The sequence below is a fragment of the Neoarius graeffei genome, chromosome 3 (genome assembly GCF_027579695.1).
Source record: "Neoarius graeffei isolate fNeoGra1 chromosome 3, fNeoGra1.pri, whole genome shotgun sequence".
Taxonomy (NCBI): Eukaryota; Metazoa; Chordata; class Actinopteri; order Siluriformes; family Ariidae; genus Neoarius; species Neoarius graeffei.
The window spans coordinates 94926814-94952599 of record NC_083571.1 but is presented as its reverse complement, the minus strand read 5'-3'; the positions used below and the strand labels follow the sequence as shown (position 1 = coordinate 94952599).

Genomic DNA, 25786 nt, shown 5'->3' with positions numbered 1-25786 from the left:
TGACCCCAAACTTTTGAACGGTAGTGTAATAATAATAATAATAATCATAATCTCCACACATTCATTGACAATGTACCATGCAACAATAACAAAAATGACAAGAAATGAATAACAATAAATACAAAGACAACAAATGACTGTAATAGCAAAAAAGAAGAAAAGATTATTGCACACTGTCAGTGCGTCTCTACAAAGATAGAAATACAAGTGTGTGTGTGTGTGTGTGTGTGTGTGTGCGTGCGTGCGTGCGTGCGCGCGTGCGTGTGTGTTTAGTTACGCATTGTTGACGTGCTTCAGGAAAGATCCTGATGATGATGATGATGATTATGATAATGATAGGAACGCAATGATCGAGCCTGTTTGTGATTGCTTAAACCTGAAATGAAACACCCTGAAGAGGCAGACAGAAGAATTCACAGCAGGAAACACGTAACAGTCGGGATCTCCGGCACGCTTTCAGCTCTACCTGGCCCTTCACATCTGGATTTGAGTCAGTGATCTGACTTTAAACCACGCTGCGTTTGCTTCGGAAACTTAATCCTGCGTGTAGGCGAAGTGCCGTCCGTTTATTGTCTTCTTGTCAGTCCGGCCATGAGTGCGTTGCGTTGTGCTGTCGGTGTCTTTGCGTCTCTGCTTGCATACTTTCTCATTTGACTCATTCATTAGGCGTGTGAACACCTGGGGCACTGACAGCTTTATACTGAAGCACAGCAGCTTTCTGGCCGAAGAGATGAGATTCACCGGCTACTTGAGACTGCGCATCAGGGAGGCGGTGGACTTAAAGCCCACCACTTTCTCCACGCGACACACTTTCCACAAGAAAACGCAACAGCTGGATCCTTACATCGTGGTCAAAATGGACAATTTTAAAGTGGGCCAGACAGCCATCAGACCCAGGACCAACCATCCTACCTTCAATGAAGAATTTTGCCCGTATGTATGTGAGGGCAAAGTGCTGGAACTGGCCGTTTTCCACGACACACCAATTGGATATGATGACTTCGTCGCCAACTGCACCATCCAGCTGGAGAGTCTGCTAACGTCATCCAGCAGCAGACAGACGTTTGACGGATGGGTGAGGAACAGTTCTCATTATTTACACCCAGCCATTACATTACATGCACACAGACAATACATACTACTATATCTGGCTCTGTTGAATGCACATAGTCTGAATGGAGCTGTTCATGGAGTTTGCATGTCTAAAAGAAAGAAAGAAAGAAAGAAAGAAAGAAAGAAAGAAAGAAAGAAAGAAAGCATAACTTTATTCATCACACACTTGTGAAAGGCGGCACGGTGGTGTAGTGGTTAGCGCTGTCGCCTCACAGCAAGAAGGTCCGGGATCGAGCCCCGTGGCCGGCAAGGGCCTTTCTGTGCGGAGTTTGCATGTTCTCCCCGTGTCCGCGTGGGTTTCCTCCGGGTGCTCCGGTTTCCCCCACAGTCCAAAGACATGCAGGTTAGGTTAACTGGTGACTCTAAATTGACCGTAGGTGTGAATGGTTGTCTGTGTCTATGTGTCAGCCCTGTGATGACCTGGCGACTTGTCCAGGGTGTACCCCGCCTTTCGCCTGTAGTAAGCTGGGATAGGCTCCATTTGCCTGCGACCCTGTAGAAGGATAAAGCGGCTAGAGATAATGAGATGAGATGAGACACTTGTGAAATTCCTCTCTGCATTTAACCCATCTGAAGCAGTGAACACACACATGAGCAATGAGCACACACACATACCCAGAGCAGTGGGCAGCCATGCTAACAGCGCCCAGGGAGCAGTTAAGGGCACCTCAGCCCAAGGCCATCTCATATTAACCTAACCGCATGTCTTTGAGGAAAACCGGAGCACCCGGAGGAAACCCACGCAGACACGGGGAGAACATGCAAACTCCACACAGAAAGGCCCCCACCAGCCACTGGGCTCAAACCCAGAACCTTGGTTCGGGTCTTCTGTAAATCACTCTGTGATGTTTGCATCCTCAATAAATACTGGGGGAAAAAAACCTTCTTGCTGTGAGGCGACCGTGTTAACCCCCCAAGACTACAAGAGACTAAAAGACTACAAGAAAGATGTTTAACTGAATGAACAAGGGTGTACATATTTACGCACACGTAAAGAAATGCTCTTGAGCAAAAATAATAAAAGTAAATGTTTCTACATAAAAAAAAATCCTATAAAGAGCAGTAAACAGTAATAAATTAAGTTTCATGTGTTAACGCTTGCTTTAAAAATAATAATAGTGTCAGGTACAATGAGTGCAGTTTTATAATGAAATGAGCTGAAGGTTTTACTGAGCATCTTACACAACCAGCCACAGGTCTTCTGGACACTTTGTCGCACTTGCCTCTTATTTTTACAGCAAAACTCAGCATCATAATATAGTTATAACATTATATGCTATTCCATAATGTGCTGCTTTCTTTACTGATGTACAAACATTTTTCTGTAACATTTCATTTTGTGCTGGAAAACTAAGGTTTGGAAATCTGAAATGTTTTTGTACTGACTCGATAATGTCATAAAATAAAATAAAAAACCTATAATAATGTTTGTACTAAACAAATAGGGTGCCTAAAACTTTTGCACAGTACTGTACATGCACAAATGCATCGGCCTATACAAAATGCAGCACCGAGAACTTTTTTTTTTTGCGTGTTTGATTTAGTGAATGTGATTTTATACTTCATCATATATTTTGCCAGTCAGCATAGTAAGGTGAAAACTGTGGAAACTTAGAGTATCGTATGCTTTTCCTTCATGTGGTTTATATAGTCGTCAGCATTGTAGGTCTTGCCACATGTATGACAATATGTTAAATTTAGGAATGGAAAATCACACTGGTTTTTTCATAAACCAATTCAGTAACCACTCACATTTCTGTTTTACAATAAGAGACTGTGATAAGGCCTGGGAAAAGTCAAATAAGCTTTTATATGAAGTGCCCTTTAAATATTCATTACAGCCAAAGAAGTACAAGCTGTAAATGTTATATCAAATATATTAAATTTAAATACCTATCTTTGTCACATTCAAAAATGGCAGACAACCTGAATCTCTAGCACAGGACGTTTTGAAGGAGCCCATGCAATAAGATGCGTGATTATCAGTTTATAAATCAAACCCTAATTTTTTTTGTCTTTGTCCAATTTTAAACTCGTAAAGGAAAAGGCGCATTTAATAAAGAAGGACAAAATTTTTATTCTATATAAATATATCTCTGAACTTTGCTGTTATGATTAGGGCTGACTGATGGACTGGTCCTCTAGGTCAGGGACCAATTAAGAAAGCCAAACTGAAATGATAACTTCTCATTTTCAATTAATGGGAGCGATCGCACCTCATACGACCTTGAAACTTGTAATGCATCCATGACTGTTGCTATAAATATGGAAATGTCGACTTAGTATGACCATATAAAACTTGGTCATACTATGTTGGTCATGCTCTGCTTTTTTTTTTTTTTTACATGAAACCAATGCAGATCACCAACTGTGCATTAATACCCTTCATGCACACATTTGAGATCTCATAACAATCAGAACGAGTATGACCGAGGTCAGTGTGTCCCAAACCTGGTATAAGTATACTTCTTACCAAAATATTTTTCTTTTTTATTCTCTCATTTTTCATATAACATTATTCCAATCACCTAAAAGTAGAAAATTAAAACAAAATTAAATTGCTCTTATATGAAATACTAATATACAGTAGACATGAAAAAAATCGATAAAAAGTTATTTGAAACTGTTCCTACTGAAATGGCATCAGATTATATTCTACCATCACTGAATAATCCATCTATTATCTGTACTGCTTATTCGTCAGGGTTGAGCAGGTTGCCAATCTATCACAGGGCTAATACAGATTCACATTCACAGTAACCAGTTGATGTAATCTGCATGTCTTTGGAATATGGGGGAAACCCATGCAGGCATGAGAAGAAAATGAAAACTCCACACAGAAAGGCCCCAGTCAACCATGAGGTTCGAACCCAAAATCTTCTTGCCATGAGGTGACAGTGCTAACCACTGCACCACCTTGCTGCCCTGATAAATAATCAATAAATCAAATAAAATTGTATGTCCCAACCATCCACCATCCTAATGCTGTCTAAATTTCCCTGAAAATGCCACCTGAGAAATAAACAGGTGTATTATTAAAAAAAGAAAAAACACTTTTGTCATAAGTGAGATCTTAAGCATTTATTAAAACTTGAGATGATTTAAATATATGACATCTTTTATAAAATGAGATAAAATGATATAAGGTGATATAAAATGGCATGATGACTACACAACTCACGTAAAGTGCTTATGTTAAAATAAACAGGTGAAAGTCCATGGGGCTTGGAATTTCAACAGATGCATCGTGTCAATGCTCGTAACAATCCTTTGGCATTTGCTATATTCGGTGGGGTTTGCAGTGTACCAAATGATATATCAAACTTATTTGTCAAGCCAGTTCAAAAGACAGCAAGAAGGTAGAGAGTGAACCAACAGGTAAACTGTTGTTCAGTTGGAATTTTGGTGGTTTGACTTGCAGAGCACTTTATACCATTCATTTTAAAGCTAGACGGCCTTTCGATTTCATAAAATCTGTGAAATTTAGTTCCTTCTGAAATTTGGTCATTGTGATATATGTTTATTTTTGTAATATCTCACAAAATATTAGGCCATTCTGTGGCTGGAAAGTTATTTAATTTGAGGTGATTCCCTAGCAAATAAAGTGCATGAAATCGCTCACTTTGCGCAGTCAAGCAGACAGAGGAAGTCCGGTGTCCGCATGCGCAGGTTTACCTTTGACCGTTACATCATTCTGTCGCTAACCGAACAGCTGATCACACCAAGGTGCTCGCTGACCGCCGATATTTATTAGTTTGGTCCTGTGTTTCCTTTCCTTCGCAACATAACGTCTTTTCTTCTCAATTTCCGTCGGTCTTTCATGTTTCATTCGCACACTCATGTCCTCCATTTTTCTCTCCTGTTTCAAATTTGTATCCCACAATGCCTTGTGCGAACAGGGAAAGCCTACCACATGATGAGTGATGTAGTATCTTAAATTGGGTCATGGTGAAGCAGGAAAAAATAGCAGAGAATTTAGGGCCACATGGCCCGAAATTCATTCATTGTTCTATTTTTTTTAAAGGCCAAATCAAATTGGAAGTCAGTGATTTTGAATTCAGTAGCTTTCAGTCCACTAAACAAAAATAACTGGGTGTCAGGGAAAATTCTTTTTATGACCTACAATGGTGCTTGAAAGTTTGTGAACCCTTTAAAATTTTATATATTTCTGCATAAATATGACCTAAAACATCATCAGATTTTCACGCAAGTCCTACAAGTAGATAAAGAGAACCCAGTTAAACAAATGAGACAAAAATATTATACTTGGTCATTTATTTATTGAGCAAAATGATCCAATATTACATATCTGTGAGTGGCAAAAGTATGTGAACCTTTAGGATTAGCAGTTAATTTGAAGGTGAAATTAGAGTCAGGTGTTTTCAATCAATGGGATGACAATCAGGTGTGAGTGGGCACCATGTTTTATTTAAAGAACAGGGATCTATCAAAGTCTTAGCTTCACAACACATGTTTGTGGAAGTGTATCATGGCACAAACAAAGGAGATTTCTGAGGACCTCAGAAAAAGCGTTGTTGATGCTCATCAGGCTGGAAAAGGTTACAAAACCATCTCTAAAGAGTTTGGACTCCACCAATCCACAGTCAGACAGATTGTGTACAAATGGAGGAAATTCAAGACCATTGTTACCCTCCCCAGGAGTGGTCGACCAACAAAGATCACTCCAAGAGCAAGGCGTGTAATAGTCGGCGAGGTCACAAGGACCCCAGGGTAACTTCTAAGCAACTGAAGGCCTCTCTCACATTGGCTAATGTTAATGTTCATGAGTCCACCATCAGGAGAGCACTGAACAACAATGGTGTGCATGGCAGGGTTGCAAGGGTTCCACTGCTCTCCAAAAAGAACATTGCTGCTCATCTGCAGTTTGCTGAAGATCACGTGGACAAGCCAGAAGGCTATTGGAAAAATGTTTTGTGGACGGATGAGACCAAAATAGAACTTTTTGGTTTAAATGAGAAGCGTTATGTTTGGAGAAAGGAAAACACTGCATTCCAGCATAAGAACCTTATCCCATCTGTGAAACATGGTGGTGGTAGTATCATGGTTTGGGCCTGTTTTGCTGCATCTGGGCCAGGACGGCTTGCCATCATTGATGGAACAATGAATTCTGAATTATACCAGCGAATTCTCAAGGAAAATATCAGGACATCTGTCCATGAACTGAATCTCAAAAGAAGGTGGGTCATGCAGCAAGACAATGACACTAAGCACACAAGTGATTCTACCAAAGAATGGTTAAAGAAGAATAAAGTTAATGTTTTGGAATGGCCAAGTCAAAGTCCTGACCTTAATCCAATCAAAATGTTGTGGAAGGACCTGAAGCAAGCAGTTCATATGAGGAAACCCACCAACATCCCAGCGTTGAAGCTGTTCTGTACGGAGGAATGGGCTAAAATTCCTCCAAGCTGGTGTGCAGGACTGATCAACAGTTACCGGAAACGTTTAGTTGCAGTTATTGCTGCACAAGGGGGTCACACCAGATACTGAAAGCAAAGGTTCACATACTTTTGCCACTCACAGATATATAATATTGGATCATTTTCCTCAATAAATAAATGGCCAAGTATAATATTTTTGTCTCATTTGTTTAACTGGGTTCTCTTTATCTACTTTTCGGACTTGTGTGAAAATCTGATGATGTTTTAGGTCATATTTATGCAGAAATATATAAAATTCTAAAGGGTTCACAAACTTTCAAGCACCACTGTGCACTTGAAAAATCTGAACGTCGGTCTACCTTTAACCAAGGGCTCATGAAACACAAATCTACTATTTTTGTGAAAATGTGTCATGTTTTAAATGATACACATACATGTACACTTTTTGTGTTCCTGGCTTGGTTACATAAGTATTCTGATATATTGACAGCACATGTATTCAGCACAGGAATGAAACAAAAAGAGTTGTATTTTCTTTGGCCTTAAGTTGTACCCATACACTGCACTGCTATTGTTTCCTATAGACCTTTATTTCTGCTTCCTTTCTAAGGGTCTTTACAGCACTGTTCATGCATTAGCTAGGCCTTGCACAAAACCACAGAGCTGCAACCCCACTATGCATCATGGAAACTCTGCATTCTTCAGCCACAATGAGCTATCATGCTTGCACTGGGCTGATTTTTTTTTTTTTTCACATTCACAAGTGTACTATATAACTTAATTTGTGAAGCACAAATCCACTTTACCCTTTTCAGTAGTATTGTATTACTGCACTTGTCTTGCATTCCAGTAATCATCTTAGGCTCCAGTGAGCCATTTTAGTGCACCTAGTTTTCCAATTTATCAGTTGACACAAGAATCACTCTGTTATATTTGACAAAAAGAAAATAGACCACTTAAATTGTTCGTATGTTATTATATGAGTATCCCATAAATGAACTTTCTACAGTAACTTGCAATTTTGACAATGGCTGATAGAAATATTCAGATGCTAGTGAAGTCATTTAGATTAGATTAGATTAGATTAGATTAGATTAGTCCCTTATTTAATCCAGAGTTTCACTAGTTCTCTCACTTGATTTTTTTTTTTAAATTATTATAGTAAAGCTATGGGACGTTTATCAGGGCTATCACAGTCAAATCATTATTCCTTCAACAGTCCAGTTTCCAGAGGTGGACAAAGTACCCAACTTCATTACTTAAGTCAAAGTACAGATCCCAGTGGTCAAATGTTACTCCGATACAAGGGAAAATTGTCCAGTCAAATGTTTACTTAAGTGAAAGTACTGAAGTACTTGCTTTTAAATATACTTAAGTATTAGAAGTACATTTTCTTCACCGTGTTGTTATATTATTGCCACAACACTTACAAAACCTAATGCTTCTGAAGCAACCTACTAGATTTACTGACTCACTTGTAGAACCTGTAGAATAAATACCTTTAAACACAGATTTCTACATTCTGTTTATTTGGCAAGATTGTGCTAAAACATATTTCTGAAAGGACCTTAGATAAGTTAACGTTATTCATGTTAGCGTAACTCCATTTTTACATGCTAAATAACTGTGTCCAAGTTAACTAGCTATGTGTTAACGTTAGCCGTGGACAAGGTGATGGCAACTTGGTGGGAAAATCCATAGAAAGTCATTTGACTAACCAGACTGCATAGCTATTGCAACGTTATCGCTAGCTCTAAAAGTACAGACAACTTCATTACAAGCTTTCTCTTGGAATAAAACGTTTATATAGATCGATATGCTTCCATAGGTTGGGCAGCGAGCTTTTGTGGGCTGTGATGTGGTTCATTTTAGGCAAACAAACCAAACAATTAAAACAAAACAACTCTTTAATCCGTACAGAAAACTGAAACATGGGTTCATGGGCCATGAGTGCGTGCATTCCCCAGAAGAACCGCTTCCTTCCATTCTGCCATCAACTGATCGAGTTCAAATAATGTTGCTGAGAAATCACTGAATTTGATTTTATATGGACATGACGTGACCCTAGTGATTACTGACAGGCTGTCTCAGTGTCACATGTGAAAAAAAAATCACGTTTTAGAAAAGAAAAGAAAAAAAATCCACTTTCAAAGTTGATTCATAGTAACGAGTAACGAGGACCTTGATAGAAATGTAGTGGAGTAAAAAGTATGATATTTGTCTTTCAAATGTAGTGAAGTTAAAGTCATAAGTTAAAAAAAAATACTCGAGTAAAGTACAGATACTCAAAAAGTGTACTTAAGTACAGTACTCGAGTAAATGTACTTCATTACTGTCCACCTCTGCTAGTTTCTGTGAGTCTATGGCCATGATAGCCTCAGATTCTTGTTCTTGGCTGACAGGAGTGGAACCTGATGTGGTCTTCTGCTGTTGTAGCCCATCCACCTCAAGGTTAGATGTGTTATGTGTTCTGCAATGCTTTTCTGCTCATCACAGTTGTAAAGAGTGCTTATTTGAGTTACTACAGACTTCCTGTCAGCTCAGACCACTCTGGGCTTTCTCCTCTGATCTCTCGCATCAACAAGGTGTTTCGGCCTGCAGACCCTCTGATGTTTTTTTTCTTTTTTGCACTGTTCTGTATAAACTCTAGAGTCTGTTGTGTGTGAAAATCCCAGGAGATTGGCATTTTCTGAACTACTCAAACCAGCCCATCTGCTACCAACAACCATGCCACAGTTAAAATCACAGAGATCACGCTTCTTCTGATGTTTTATGTGAATATTAACTGAAGCTCTTGACCTGTATCAGCATAATTGTATGCATTGTGCTGCTGCCTGATACATGATTGGCTGAGCGGATAACTGCATTAATGTACAGTTGTACACATGTTCCGAATAAAGTGGTGAGTGTATAAAGCAAATTATCATGGCATTATGTTATTTGGCTACTCAGGGCTGAGGTGGCGTACAGAGATGTGAAACTCTTTTATCATCAGTGGTGGTATGCAGTTGAACTAACTCCACTGGATTCCTCTGTTTACTCCCTATCTCACAGAACCACATGTTATTCAATTCAGAGCACCCTACAGGTGCAGCAGAGGAAGGAGCAAAATGATTATTTTACTGGAACCATTATAAATTGAACTACAATATGGAAAGAAAGTGAGAGTGTACATATCAACCAAGAATCTTTTAATCTTTTAAGAGCAAGATTGATGCCAATATATGTATTTATAGCTTTGGTCACTATGGACTCATGATCTTATTTCCCACTTTGTCTTTTTTTTTCTTTTCTTCGAGATGCCCACCAATGTAGGACTTCTTATTTCTGAACAATATACAAATACTTATGTCAAAACTAGCTTTTTTGTTCAATAAGTGATTGATTTGAAATAACAGCATACAGTCTACTGTGAAGAGTGTTCAGGAATGTGTAGTTATGTCTTGTTTATATATCGTAAGGCATATTCTGTAGTTAGACATTGTGCTGTGTTGGAAAAGTGAAAGGCTAAATACTATAATATAACAAAAATTACTTTATTAGTTCGAACAAATCAATCAAATCTTTTGAAAATTCGACATTACTAAGGCAGATTTCAGGTCAGTTTGTGTACTACTACAGTGCATGGTCAGCCAAAAACCAATATATTTAAAGGTCAGTTAGAAAGTACAGTAGTTGTTTGTTCCTCTTGTGTTAAAAAAGTGGTTATGTCAGTGACAACTGAAGGCAAAATCATTATCCTCTGTAACCAGTTAGTATGACTAATCTGCATAATGTAAAATTAGCAAATAAGAATCAAGTATTTCCTGAAAATAAAACAACTGCTCGCCCTTTATGAACGTCAGCAGTTCTTTTCTTGTCTTAAATGTACTCCTCCTCCTACCATCCTGACTCCATTGATTTCAAGATTACCTCAAACCAAATATATAATGAGTGGAAATATATAATAAGTGGCCATCAAATATATAATTAGTGGAAATATATAATAAGTGGCCATCAGATATATAATGAGTGAAACTAAACTAGTATGAGATTTATTAAAACATTGTGACATTCCTTTAAAAGTTTAGCTATTGCCCAGGTCCTGTTTGTTTTTCCTGTAATCTTTACAGTAGTGTGTTTTCTAATGATGGAGTGTGATTAGGAAGTAAGTCAGGTCCATATTATGTGCTTTGTAATTCTTGTAAGACAGAGTTTTCAGTGTTGGTGAAAATGTAAGTTATGTAGTTTAGAAGTGTATGCTAGGGAGGGAGTCACAGAACAGGTCTGTCTTGTTCGCAGCCCGCATTGCTGTTTGTCCAGAGTCTTAAAGGCACAGAGTAAAAGTGTGTGTGGTCTAGTGACAGACAAAGACTTAAACATAAAAGACCAGGCTTTGCTGCCTGTCAAATCCACACACTCACAGCAAACCTGAACAGTTATTTTTGTATTTGCTTCAGTTTACTCACTGCTCACCAAATAAATGACCACTTCCTAGTTTCAGAAAAGAAATGCTAGTTTGTAAAATGCTGCTAGTTCTTACAAATCTATACCAACAAGCGAGTGTTGTGTGAGTAAACCCATATTATTTAACTTGTCTTGGCTCCAGAGCCTATTCAGGGACCACTGGGCATGAAGTGGGACACACAATCTGGATGGGATGTAAGTCCAACGTAGGGCACCATGCACACACCCACACACGCACCTCCCCCCCCCCCCCCCCCCCCCCACACACACACCTATTATAGCCAATCTGCTCACCTCCGTGTTTTTGGAAAGTGGGAGGAAACCAGAGAACCCAGAAAGAACATGTGACACGCCATACTGACAGTAATCCAAGCTCAGGCTGAAACCAAGAACCCTAGAGTTGTGAGGCAACAAAATTACCCACTGCGCCACCATGCTGCTGGATAGATTAATTGTGCATATTTATTTACATATTTGTCAGAACAACTTACATTTACAGAAGTAAATGATTTGTATTATATGATATGATATTATAGGGTAGCACGGTGGTGTAGTAGTTAGCACTGTTGCCTCACAGCAAGAAGGTTCTGGGTTCAAGCCCAGCAGCCGACGGGGGTCTTTCTGTGTGGAGTTTGTATGTTCTCCCCGTGTCTGCTTGGGTTTGCTCCGGGTGTTCCTGTTTCCCCTCACAGTCCAAAGACATGCAGGTTAGGCTAATTGGTGGCTCTAAATTGACTGTAGGTGTGAATGAGAGTGTGAATGGTTGTTTGTCTCTATGTGTCAGCTCTGCAATGACCTGGCGACTTGTCCAGGGTATACCCTGCCTCGTGCCCATAGTCAGCTGGAATAGGCTCCAGCTTGCCCGCAACCCTGCACAGGATAAGCAGTTACGGATAATGGATGGATATTATAGGGTAGCACAGTGGTGTAGTGGTTAGCAATGTCACCTCACAGCAAGAAAGTCCTGGGTTTGAGCCCAGTGGCCGACAGGGGTCTTTCTGTGTGGAGTTTGCCTGTTCTCCCCGTGTCTGCATGGGTTTCCTCCGGGTGCTGCGGTTTCCCCACAATCCAAAGTGGGGAAGTTAACTACCATCTTAAATTAAGAACACAGATGAAATACTATAACACATATATCAGAAGTCATCTCTGTTATTGCTGTGAAACATGGACTCTCACACATAGACAATACAATCGAACTGAAACTGTTTATATACAGTTTCTCAGACATATGGTGAGAGGTGGAATGGCTCAGAAGTCATCAAGGAAAGAGATCGAAGAAGCAAAAGCTCTAGCAAGAACCAGAGATAGTAGTGGTATTGAAAGTATCAACTGGGCCTGGAAATATACCAATGAAAAGGTATTGTTACCATGTAAAATAAAAAAAAATGGAAGAGTACATTAAAAAAAAACATTAAATGGATTGCTCATGTAGTACAGTCATCTAATGAGACACTTACAAAGAGGTTGATATTTGTCGATGAAAAGTTTAGTAAAGTTGAATTCCACCACAAGACTGTATATGAAAATGTTGTAAAGTTGCAAGAAGAACTGGGCACTTCAACTGAGTCATTTCTGTGAGTGTGAATTGTTGTCTGTCGATATGTGTCAGCCCTATGAGGATCTGGCGACTTGTCCAGGGTGTACCCCACCTCTCGCCCATAGTCAGCTGGGATAGGCTCCAACTTGCCTGCGACCCTGCACAGGATAAGTGGTTACGGATAATGGATGGATTGATGAAAGGAATTCATATGATATTATAATAACAATTACATACAGCATATAGAATTAATCAGAAATCAGTTTTGAGCTCTAAAGACAAATAAAAGAATGCACTGGAGTGGTTCAGACGATCCTTTGTTCATCAGTGCTTGCAAAAAAAAAACCCAACAACATTATTTTGTATCTCGTTTTGCATCCCTTTCACCAGGTTAACCTGGAACCAGAGGGCAAGATCTCCATCTCCATCTCTCTCACAGGCTCCTTCACAGATGGTAAGTACCTGCTGATGCTCTGTATCAGTTCTCCTTAGTCTCAAACATACACAGCTAAATATATTGTTCTCTCACTGTGAAAGCAGACATGTTAAGGCAGAAAATAGGTCTCACGTGTTTTTTCTTATCTCATTCTCACAGTAAATCTGTGGTTACAACCTCGGCTTAGTGTTGGGCTGGTTGGTGTTAGGTGGCCTCATGATTTGTGACACACTTGTAACACATTAAGTCATACCTTCACATATTCGTGTTATCATCAACTCCCTTTTCAGTATTGATTTTTTCACTTTTGCTTGTGATAGCAGATTCTAGTAGCCTTGAGTTTAAGTAGCTTTAGTGTAGAAGAAAGCCTTTGAACCAGTCTGGCAGGAATTGACTAATACACAGCCTGTATGTTTGCATTCAGGACTAAACTAATCTTCACCCGGATGTGAATATAATATGCATTTTTGGCATCAAAGAAATTTACTTCAATTATTTTTTTTTATTCAGAATACCTAACATAGATAAACAGCTATTAATGATCTTTAAACTGAACTCTAAATGTAAACCAACCTTCAAATTTGAAGAAGGAAAGGTTTTCAGATCAGCCACCAAGATATTCAACACAGACTTGTGTACAAAAAGCATCTGTGCTCATTTTTGTGCAGATAGACTCCTGGTGAATTGTCCCTGACTGTCATGGCCTCCTTCCAGAGCAAATAGTTTACCTTCGGGCAGAATCACTGTTTGTACACATTTGTTCTTGTGTTCCAACTGCAATATAACATTCTTTAATAGGTTAACAAAATTAAAAAATTGGTAAAATCTGTTGCTTTCACATAGGCCAAATATAATCCACTAATCTAGGGCAGCATGTGGTGCAGTGGTTAGCTCTCTCACTGCACAGCAAGAAGGTTTCGGGTTTGGACCTCAAAACTGATGCAGGCCTTTCTGTGTGGAGTTTGGATATTCTCCCAGTGTCTGCATGGGTTTCTTCTGGGTGCTCAGGTTTTCTCCCACAGTTCAGACATGCAGACTAGGTAAAAATACCCAATCACTAGAGCAGCTGAAAGAAGAAGAACATCTACTAATATAATGGTAGTCTTGGAAATTGTGAGGAATATGTCCATACCAGTGTTGTAGTCGAGTCACTAAAGCTCGAGTCTGAGTCCAGTCTCAAATCCCCAGTGTTCAAGTCCAAGTTACGTCCAAGTAATTAAAGAAAATTTCAAGTCGAGTCCAAGTCCACTATTGATCTGAGTCGAGTCCAAGTTGAGTCCGAGAACAAGACTCCAACCGCACCATTTGATGGTAGCTGTTGCTGCCTTTATGTGAAACCATCTCTGCTACTGTGTTGGACTAACGTTACTGCTTGACTGCCTCTTTTTAGTTAATAGGCTTCAGATAAAAAGCTTGTTCATCGCTCAGCAAGCCCCGCCCACTATCAACAGGGCAAATAACATGAGAGAGGGTTAACACTAGCTAGTTCATCGGTCAGTAAGCAAGCCCCGCTATCAACAGAGCAATGAACATAGCGTGTCACTTCCTTCTCTGGGTGGAGTCTTGCCAAATGATGATTGAAGTTCGATGTCGTGCCCGTCGTCTCCTCGATAGTTCTTCTACATATGGAACATACTGTATAGCAGTGCATTTTTTCCACTGCACGAGAAGTCTGTATAAGCAAAGCAGACAATCCTAGGGGCATTTTTTCCAGGCACTTTAGCATCATTAACATTAGTTTGTTCCTGAACATGACGTATGAACAGGTGAATGCGCATTCTCTTGCACAAAATTACAACCCCGATTCCAAAAAAGTTGGGACAAAGTACAAATTGTAAATAAAAACGGAATACAATGATGTGGAAGTTTCAAAATTCCATATTTTATTCAGAATAGAACATAGATGACATATCAAATGTTTAAACTGAGAAAATGTATCATTTAAAGAGAAAAATTAGGTGATTTTAAATTTCATGACAACAACACATCTCAAAAAAGTTGGGACAAGGCCATGTTTACCACTGTGAAACATCCCCTTTTCTCTTTACAACAGTCTGTAAACATCTGGGGATTGAGGAGACAAGTTGCTCAAGTTTAGGGACAGGAATGTTAACCCATTCTTGTCTAATGTAGGATTCTAGTTGATCAACTGTCTTGGGTCTTTTTTGTTGTAGCTTCCGTTTTATGATGCGCCAAATGTTTTCTATGGGTGAAAGATCTGGACTGCAGGCTGGCCAGTTCAGTACCCGGACCCTTCTTCTACGCAGCCATGATGCTGTAATTGATGCAATATGTGGTTTGGCATTGTCATGTTGGAAAATGCAAGGTCTTCCCTAAAAGAGACATCGTCTGGATGGGAGCATATGTTGCTCTGGAACCTGGATATACCTTTCAGCATTGATGGTGTCTTTCCAGATGTGTAAGCTGCCCATGCCACACGCACTAATGCAACTTGGGTCGTCCTTCTCCTCTTTAGTCCGAATGACACGGCGTCCCTGATTTCCATAAAGAACTTCACATTTTGATTCGTCTGACCACAGAACAGTTTTCCACTTTGCCACAGTCCATTTTAAATGAGCCTTGACCCAGAGAAGACGTCTGCGCTTCTGGATCATGTTTAGATACGGCTTCTTCTTTGAACTATAGAGTTTAGCTGGCAACGGCGGATGGCACAGTGAATTGTATTCACAGATAATGTTCTCTGGAAATATTCCTGAGCCCATTTTGTGATTTCCAATACAGAAGCATGCCTGTATGTGATGCAGTGCCGTCTAAGGGTCCGAAGATCACGGGCACCCAGTATAGTTTTCCGGCCTTGACCCTTACGCACAGAGATTCTTCCAGATTCTCTGAATCTTTTGATGATATTATGCACTGTACAGTAGATGACGATATGTTCAAACTCTTTGCAATTTTACACTGTTGAACTCCTTTCTGATATTGCTCCACTATTTGTCGGCGCAGAATTAGGGGGATTGGTGATCCTCTTCCCATCTTTACTTCTGAGAGCCGCTGCCACTCCAAGATGCTCTTTTTATACCCAGTCATGTTAATGACCTATTGCCAATTGACCTAATGAGTTGCAATTTGGTCCTACAGCTGTTCCTTTTTTGTACCTTTAACTTTTCCAGCCTCTTATTGCCCCTGTCCCAACTTTTTTGAGATGTGTTGCTGTCATGAAATTTCAAATGAGCCAATATTTGGCATGAAATTTCAAAATGTCTCACTTTCGACATTTGATATGTTGTCTATGTTCTATTGTGAATACAATATCAGTTTTTGAGATTTGTAAATTATTGCATTCCGTTTTTATTTACAATTTGTACTTTGTCCCAACTTTTTTGGAATCGGGGTTGTAGTATAAAAATTAATGTAGCTATAAATATCTTATGCCAAATTATTATGGCATGTTACAAAAATAAAGAAAAAAGTCCTCCTCTCCGGTTTACAAGTCTGAATACAGTTAATGCACAAGTCCAAGTCATCAGTGCTCAAGTCCAAGTCAAGTCATGAGTCCTTAAAATTAGGCCACAAGTCGGACTCAAGTTCAAGTCCTGGACTCGAGTACTACAAGCCTGGTCCACACACCTACAGCTAAAGAATTTTATTCTTACTGTTATATTGGTGGCTGTTCTTACCAAAATTACTCCAAATGCAGTGCTACAAGTTTACCTGACTTGTTTCTTCATCCATGAACTCAAGCCATGTAACATTACAGCCTTGCCTAGGTCAGTGTATCAGAATGTTGATCCAGAAATATTTGGATTTTTATAACAACTTTCAGAAATTTGAAATGAACATTTCTACTTTGGACCAGCTAAGGATGATTGTGTTTTTTAGATACTAGTTTGGAGCCTTTGATAGATTTGTCTATTCAAATGATTCAAAATAATTTCGCCCGTAGTCAGCTGGGATAGGCTCCAGCTTGCCTGTGACCCTGTAGAACAGGATAAAGCGGCTAGAGATAATGAGAATGAATTTCATTTTTTAGTCTTATTATTTTAATTACAGTTCTGGATGAGGAAGAGGAATTTCTGAAATGCTTAGATTTGGCTCAAGTGGACATTAATGATGTCATCACACCGGACTCACGTATTTCCCAAACAGAATTTAAAGACACAGTCTTGTGTACAGTGTGATGGATCAGGAGATGCAGGCCCAGTTAGGACTGATGCTCCCAATAATGTCTCTCTGCTCAATGGCATGTTTATTAGGTTTTCTCTTACAATATACTGTTGTACAACCCCGATTCCAAAAAAGTTGGGACAAAGTACAAATTGTAAATAAAAACGGAATGCAATGATGTGGAAGTTTCAAAATTCCATATTTTATTCAGAATAGAACATAGATGGCATATCAAATGTTTAAACTGAGAAAATGTATCATTTTAAGAGAAAAATTAGGTGATTTTAAATTGAATGACAACAACACATCTTAAAAAAGTTGGGACAAGGCCATGTTTACCACTGTGAGACATCCCCTTTCCTCTTTACAACAGTCTGTAAACGTCTGGGGACTGAGGAGACAAGTTGCTCAAGTTTAGGGATAGGAATGTTAACCCATTCTTGTCTAATGTAGGATTCTAGTTGCTCAACTGTCTTAGGTCTTTTTTGTCGTATCTTCCGTTTTATGATGCGCCAAATGTTTTCTATGGGTGAAAGATCTGGACTGCAGGCTGGCCAGTTCAGTACCCGGACCCTTCTTCTACGCAGCCATGATGCTGTAATTGATGCAGTATGTGGTTTGGCATTGTCATGTTGGAAAATGCAAGGTCTTCCCTGGAAGAGATGTCGTCTGGATGGGAGCATATGTTGCTCTGGAACCTTTCAGCATTGATGGTGTCTTTCCAGATGTGTAAGCTGCCCATGCCACATGCACTAATGCAACCCCATACCATCAGAGATGCAGGCTTCTGAACTGAGCGCTGATAACAACTTGGGTCGTCCTTCTCCTCTTTAGTCCGAATGACATGGCGTCCCTGATTTCCATAAAGAACTTCAAATTTTAATTCGTCTGACCACAGAACAGTTTTCCACTTTGCCACAGTCCATTTTAAATGAGCCTTGGCCCAGAGAAGACGTCTGCGCTTCTGGATCATGTTTAGATACGGCTTCTTTTTGAACTATAGAGTTTTAAATGGCAATGGCGGATGGCACGGTGAATTGTGTTCACAGATAATGTTCTCTGGAAATATTCTTGAGCCCATTTTGTGATTTCCAATACAGAAGCATGCCTGTATGTGATGCAGTGCCGTCTAAGGGCCCGAAGATCACGGGCACCCAGTATGGTTTTCCAGCCTTGACCCTTACGCACAGAGATTCTTCCAGATTCTCTGAATCTTTTGATGATATTATGCACTGAAGATGATGATATGTTCAAACTCTTTGCAATTTTACACTTTTGAACTCCTTTCTGATATTTCTCCACTATTTGTTGGCGCAGAATTAGGGGGATTGGTAATCCTCTTCCCATCTTTACTTCTGAGAGCCACTGTCACTCCAAGATGCTCTTTTTATACCCAGTCATGTTAATGGCCTATTGCCAATTGACCTAATGAGTTACAATTTGGTCCTCCAGCTGTTCCTTTTTTGTACCTTTAACTTTTCCAGCCTCTTATTGCCCCTGTCCCAACTTTTTTGAGATGTGTTGCTGTCATGAAATTTCAAATGAACCAATATTTGGCATGAAATTTCAAAATGTCTCACTTTCGCCATTTGATATGTTGTCTATGTTCTATTGTGAATACAAAATCAGTTTTTGAGATTTGTAAATTATTGCATTCCATTTTTATTTATAATTTGTACTTTGTCCCAACTTTTTTGGAATCGGGGTTGTACATAAGCAACATAAAGAGCCTTTCTGTTGCTCCAGCTACTGTTAACTTTTACTACCAAATATCTAGTTTTTGAATATATTTGAAAATGTTTATAGATTACAAAAATGATAGTACCTCAACTTTGTTTACACATCTGGGTTCATTACAAAAATCCCTACACTTTGGTGATATTTTGAGGAAACACAGTGAAACCACTGCATCTGCATGAAGGTGGATTATTAGCTCATCCGGCCAACAGGCGGTGAGTTTATGCCATCATGTGTTGTCCGTCGTCCATCCAGTGTCATCCACATTTCACAAAAATCGCTTCTTCTCTCTCAGTTCTTCAGCAGTTTTTCTTCTTTATGGCAAGAAAGTGAGTCTGCCTGGGGTGCATATGGCTTCTACCCAAATTTGCATAATTGCAATTAATAATGAAGATATGGAGTAATTAAGCCCTAACGAGCATTTTCCACACAAATCGCTTCTTCTCCTTCAGTTCTTCACCGATTTTGATTCTTTCTGGCATGAAGGTAGGGGTACCTAGGATGCATATGACTTCTACCCAGATTTCCCTAATTGCAATTGTTAATGAAGTTATGGACTAATTAAGCCTTAATGAGCAGTTCAACAAAAATCGCTTCTTCTCAGTCAATTCCTCGCCATTTTGGATTCTTTCTGGCAAATAGGTGGGTATTCCTAGGGTGTATATAGCTTCTATATATAGCACTTATATATAGTGTATATAGCTTGTAAGATTTATTGCTCAAGGTGGCCCACTTTAGAGCATTCCTTCTGGATTAGGCGGGGCCGGAGTGAGCTACGCCGTCATTGACGGTCTCATTAAATATTCCCCTTTATATTGCTTAAGGTAAATTTGGGTAGATTTGGTTCTTAATGTATATCAGAGAATAACTTAAAACTTAAAGAAAGTTTCACCAAAGTTTCACAGTCAAATGCTTCTCATTCACAATTCTGACTATCCTTGTAGAGGGAAGCCATTTGCTTTCCAATTGGTGTGAGAGAAGAATTCATTCACACATAGACATTTTTACTGGAGGTGAGTGCTGTACACTCCAGGACCAAAATCTCATTTTGATTTACAATGTTCTTTTTGTACACTTGGGATCTGGCAGTTAAAAATAAATACCATTTATTCACCAAATCACTCTTGTCTAAAAAATATACATATGAACTCTATACACACTATAAATTACTATGACTTGAGACAATCTGTAGTTGATATAGATTACCTTTAAATACTGATAAATCGATTAGTCTTTGCAAATGGTAAATTTATAGAAACCACTCCCATCAGCAGTCACAGTACAGGTCCATTCACAAGCATGCAATGTTCAGCTATAACATTGTGGCCACTCACAGGTGAAGTGAATAACATTGATTATCTCATTACAGTGGCACCTGTCAAGGGGTGGGATATATTTGGCAGCAAGAGAACAGTAAGCACTTGAAGTTGATGTGTTGGGAGCAGGAAAAATGGGCAAGCGTAAGGATCTGAGTGACTTTGACAAGAGCCAGATTGTGATGGTGAGATGACTGGGTCTGAGCATCTCCAAAATGGCACATCTTGTAGGGTGTTCCCGGTATGCAGTGGTTAGTACCTACCAAAAGTGGTCCAAGGAAGGACAACCAATGAACCGGCGACAGGGTCATGGGTGTCAAAGGCTCACTGAGTTGCATGGAGCATGAAAGCTAGCCCATATGGTCCAGTCCCACAGAAGAGCTACTGTAGCACAAAATCAAATCAAATCAAATCAAGTTTATTTGTTCAGCGCTTTTAACAATAAACATTGTCGCAAAGCAGCTTTACAGAATTTGAACGACTTAAAACATGAGCTAATTTTATCCCTAATCTATCCCCAATGAGCAAGCCTGTGGCGACGGTGGCACGGAAAAACTCCCTCAGACGACATGAGGAAGAAACCTCGAGAGGAACCAGCCTCAAAAGGGAACCCATCCTCATTTGAGCAACAACAGACAGCCTGACTATAATATTAACAGTTTTAACAGGTATAACCCTCAACTGTCCTCATGGGGCCGTCCTTCACAGGAGTGGGGCGATAAAACTCCGACCAGACACAGGGCACCAGGATGGATCAAGCAGGTCCGAGGGGCAGAAGAGGCCAGCATCTCAATCCCAGGATCAACATGTAACTCAGAGGGACAGATGGGGGGGGGGGGGAGAGAGAAAGAAAACACGTTGTTAGGTATGCCCTAAAAATGACAAGTATTAAATCTGTGTGGTAGGCTCGCAGAGACGAGAGTCTTTACATCAGGCATAACACACAATGGCATGTTCATTCATTCATTCATTCATTCATTATCTCTAGCCGCTTTATCCTTCTACAGGGTCGCAGGCAAGCTGGAGCCTATCCCAGCTGACTATGGGCGAAAGGCGGGGTACACCCTGGACAAGTCGCCAGGTCATCACAGGGCCAACACATAGACACAGACAACCATTCACACTCACATTCACACCTACGGTCAATTTAGAGTCACCAGTTAACCTAACCTGCATGTCTTTGGACTGTGGGGGAAACCGGAGCACCCGGAGGAAACCCACGCGGACACGGGGAGAACATGCAAACTCCGCACAGAAAGGCCCTCGCCGGCCCCGGGGCTCGAACCCAGGACCTTCTTGCTGTGAGGTGACAGCGCTAACCACTACACCACCGTGCCGCCCACAATGGCATGTTAATATGGTAAAATATATCATGACCTGCTCTGGCTGGATGCTTGATTGGGTGATGGGAGCACACTCCTCAGCAATGATGAGATGCAGATGGGACCCTTAGGGCTGGCCAAGACAATTCAGTTACATTTCACCGGGTCTGGGACATGCGACAGAATGTCTGACGGCCGATTCCCTGCAGGCTACGATAGCCAGTCGAGGTCTCCACCGTCTCCACCAAAAGATTTCCTGTTGACTCCATGTAACTCAGAGGGACAGATTTGGGGTGGGGGGGAGGGAAAGAAAACACAGGTGGTTAGGTATGCCCAATGTCACCTGAATAAGTAGGAACAGTATACATATTGCACCAAGTACAAGCAGGGACTCCGGCAACTAACTATGACAGCATAACTAAAAGGAGAGAGCCAGAAGATAACACAGGCATGAGGGAGCCCCAGGACATAAAGCAGCCAGCCACTACACCGTCAACAAACTCGAGTGAGCAAGCGAGTGGGGACTGACAGCATCCATACATCCCAGTTTACCAAAACAAAACAAAATGCTGAAAAAGTTAATGATGACAGCTTTCTGTTTTAGCCAGCATTAACCTTTCAAGCAATTTGTGCTACAGGATGTGCTGTTTTGGAAATGCTCAGACTCAGTCATCTAGCCATCACAATTTGGTCCATGTTCAAGTCGCTCAAAACCTTATCCTTGCCCATTTTTCCTCCTTCCAACACATCAACTTCAAGAGCTGACTGTTCTTTTGCTGCCTAATATATCCCACCCCTTGACAGGCGCCACTGTAATGAGATAATTAAATAATATTGGCTGGCTTTGAGTGGTCTATCAGATATATTCCATTCAGCTAGCATGATATTGAACGAGTCAAAGACAAGTTCAGTATCATGCTAGCTGAATGGAATTTATCTGATAGACCACAAAAAAGCCAGCCAATATTATTATTATTATTATTATTATTATTATTATTATTATAGTACATACACATTCTCTTCATATCAGCATTCTCAAAGGCCAACACTAGCTTACCCGCGATTCAGTGCTGTTAGCGCGGCAGTCCCATTACCTTCCAGCTAGCCTAGCAGTAGCATTAGGGAAGGCCAACACTAGCTTACCCGTGACTCGGTGCTGTTAGCACGGCAGTCCAGTTACCTTCCAGCCAGTGTAGCAGTAGCATCAGTCCAGTTACCTTCCACTTATTTGGTGAATAAGTGGTATAATAAATAGTGAAGGCCAACTCTAGCTTACCCGGGACTCAGTGCTGTTAGCACAGCAGTCCATTTACCTTCCAGCCGGTGTAGTATTAGCGAAGGCCAATGCTAGTGCAATCAAGCTGAATATTATTATTATTTTCCCTGTTTAACTTACTTAATTACTTTTAAAATCAACATCGACAACTACACACAACTGAACGACCTGGCAGCCAAAATTCTCTCAAAATCTTCTGCTCTTAAAGAAGCAAACCTCACGGTCATGTTTGTTTACAAATTGTCACAGTCATTTGCTAGCGCAGAACTTTTATATCTCCAACATGTCTCTTTTTCAGTTTTTCGATATGCATTGGTATGTTTTTCTCTTGTAAATATGCGTGAAGAATATATAATGATATATAATTTCCGACTGTCTGCTCGATTTGGTTTTACTGGAACTGTTCTTTCTTGGTTTCAATCCTACCTGGGGGATTGCACTCAGTTTGTCCACATCGAGGGGATTTCATCTGGAGTGTGCAAACTGGCATGCGGTGTTCCCCAGGGCTCTGTGCTTGGTCCTATTTTATACCTTCTGTATACTATGCCTCTTGGAGACATTATATGTGCCCATGGTCTGGACTTCCACCTGTATGCGGATGATATCCAAGTCTACACTTCTTTTAGTTGTAGTGCTGAAGACAATGAGCTCTCCTCAACCAAGCACCAGATTGAGTCATGTACTGCTGACATTGAGAAATGGATGATGATCAACAGACTTAAACTTAACAAAGATAAGACTGAACTTCTGCATCTTCACTCCAAATTCTGTTCCTGCCCATCATTGGATTGTCTGACACTCGGTGACAATACTGTTTATACTTCCACTCATGCTCGGAACATTGGCGTCATTTTTGACTCAACTCTGTCTATGACTAATCACATCAACTCTGTTGTTAAATCTGCCTTCTACCGTTTAAGGAACATTGCTAAAATAAGACAGCACTTATCTTTCGAGACTACTAAGATTTTAGTTCATGCTTTTGTGCGCTCTAAGATAGATAGCTGTAATGCTCTGCTTTTTGGCCTTCCTAAATATTTGGTCAACAAACTTCAGACTGTCCAGAACGCTGCAGCCCGGGTTATTCATATGAAGGGCAAATACAATCACATAATGCCTGTCTTACAGGAGCTGCATTGGCTGCCAGTTGAATTTAGAATTATGTTCAAGATTAATCTACTTACTTTTAAATGTCTGAATGGTCTTGCGCCTTCCTACCTACAAGAGCTTTTGACAGTGTATAGACCTAGAAGAACCTTACATTCCTCTACTTCTGCTATCCGGCTTGTCCCAGTCTTCTACAGACTGAACAATTATGGTTTTAGATCTTTTTCTTTACATGCTCCGTTGCTTTGGAATAAATTGCCTGACCATGTGCACATTTCTGAGAACGTTAATGTTTTCAAAGTCAGACTTAAGATGTATCTTTTTAGGCTCACTTCTAATCTATAGCTGTTTAGTCTTTAGTTATTAGCCTTTTAATTAGTTATTGATTAGTTCTTGAATTATTATTTACTAGTTTGTGATTGTAAAGTGCTTAGAGCATATTTGTATAGGCACTATATAAATTGTATATTAGGATATTAGTATTAGTAATAATGAAGTTTTGATAGCCTTTCGGGTGTTCAGTGCATCTTTAGTTTCAGTTTTTAGTTTATTTATTTAGTGCTTAATCCGAGCAGTAGCACTGGATTAGCCTCGTCTTCTCTCTTTCCTGGCGGACAAAGAAATGATTGTGTGCATACGCAGCAGAAAAGTTTTGTCATCGGATCTTCACATGAGCGCCAATGTGTGAAGATCTCATCTCATTATCTCTAGCTGCTTTATCCTTCTACAGCGTCGCAGGCAAGCTGGAGCCTATCCCAGCTGACTACGGGCGAAAGGCGGGGTACACCCTGGACAGGTCGCCAGGTCATCACAGGGCTGACACATAGACACAGACAACCATTCACACTCACATTCACACCTACGGTCAATTTAGAGTCACCAGTTAACCTAACCTGCATGTCTTTGGACTGTGGGGGAAACCGGAGCACCCGGAGGAAACCCACGCGGACACGGGGAGAGCATGCAAACTCTGCACAGAAAGGCCCTCGCCGGTCACGGGGCTTGAACCCGGACCTTCTTGCTGTGAAGCGACAGCGCTAACCACTACACCACCGTGCCGCCCTGCGTGAAGATCAACATGTAATAATATAACAATATTGCACACTCATTCTCCATTGGGGAGAGTGGCGTAGTACACAGAGGATAAGCGATATGATGATAATATTGCATGCCATCAATAAACCCACTAGAAAGGAATAGAATGCATGTTTTTATTCCATGGGAAAAGTGGCCCGTATGTATAATAATCAATGTTATTCACTTCACTTGTCGGTGGTCAGAATACTATGGCTGATCGGTGTATATACTCTTTATGTATTACTCTGCAGCAGATAAATACACAGGAAATTTGCCTGAATAAAATTTACTCAAATTGAAGAAAATTTTTTCGAGAGGGAGCAAATGTTATCTGGCGTAGAGTAAAATTTCTTCAATTTGAGTAAATTCTACACAGGCAAATATCCTGTGTACTTTCTCCACAATGCGCTTTGTTTATTGTTCCAAAGAGTCTCATTGAATCAGTCAGTATCCCACCTTTTATCCAATCTTTGCCCAGTAAATGCCACGTATTCACATTGAGACAGATGAACAAATAGTGGAATTTTTACAACTTGACCGAGTTTCCACCTAATTTTTTTCACTGTATAGTAGCGAGGCTTTGCCCCAGATTTTAATTCTGCTTTTGACCTTTAACCATGGCATATTCATTTCCTTTCCTACAGCTGTTGACATTGTGGACTCAGCCCTAACCTGATGTAGTTCTCATCTGACTAAGATGTCAGTTTGTGAAAGTTTTCATTAGACACAAAGTGTTTAAGCAAAAATTAAGTTCTATTTTAAGTATTTTGTTTCCAAACACTTTAACATAACTTTAACCTTGATGGAGTATTTGTCAAACCCTTTAGTGTAGTGCAGGTTGCAGGTGAAACCTACTGTATGTACATTTACATCTACAGTGTGTATTAGTACATTC

The 25786-nt window shown here is 40.1% G+C and overlaps 1 protein-coding gene across 3 annotated transcripts in view; it reads left to right on the top strand.

Annotated features, from left to right (window-relative positions):
* The first annotated feature begins 272 nt into the window (after positions 1 to 272).
* Positions 273 to 25786, top strand: part of prkchb (protein kinase C, eta, b) — a 78036-nt gene continuing 52522 nt past the window's right edge. For 2 of the 3 annotated variants that reach the window (XM_060917682.1, XM_060917681.1), the window contains exons 1-2: positions 273 to 1075; positions 12886 to 12949. In XM_060917682.1, the coding sequence (XP_060773665.1) occupies positions 731 to 1075; positions 12886 to 12949 (409 nt within the window). In that variant the 5' untranslated portion in view covers positions 273 to 730. Of the gene's footprint in view, positions 1076 to 9752; positions 9824 to 11100; positions 11154 to 12885; positions 12950 to 25786 lie in introns of those variants that run through there. The other variant, XM_060917683.1, reaches the window with a different exon arrangement.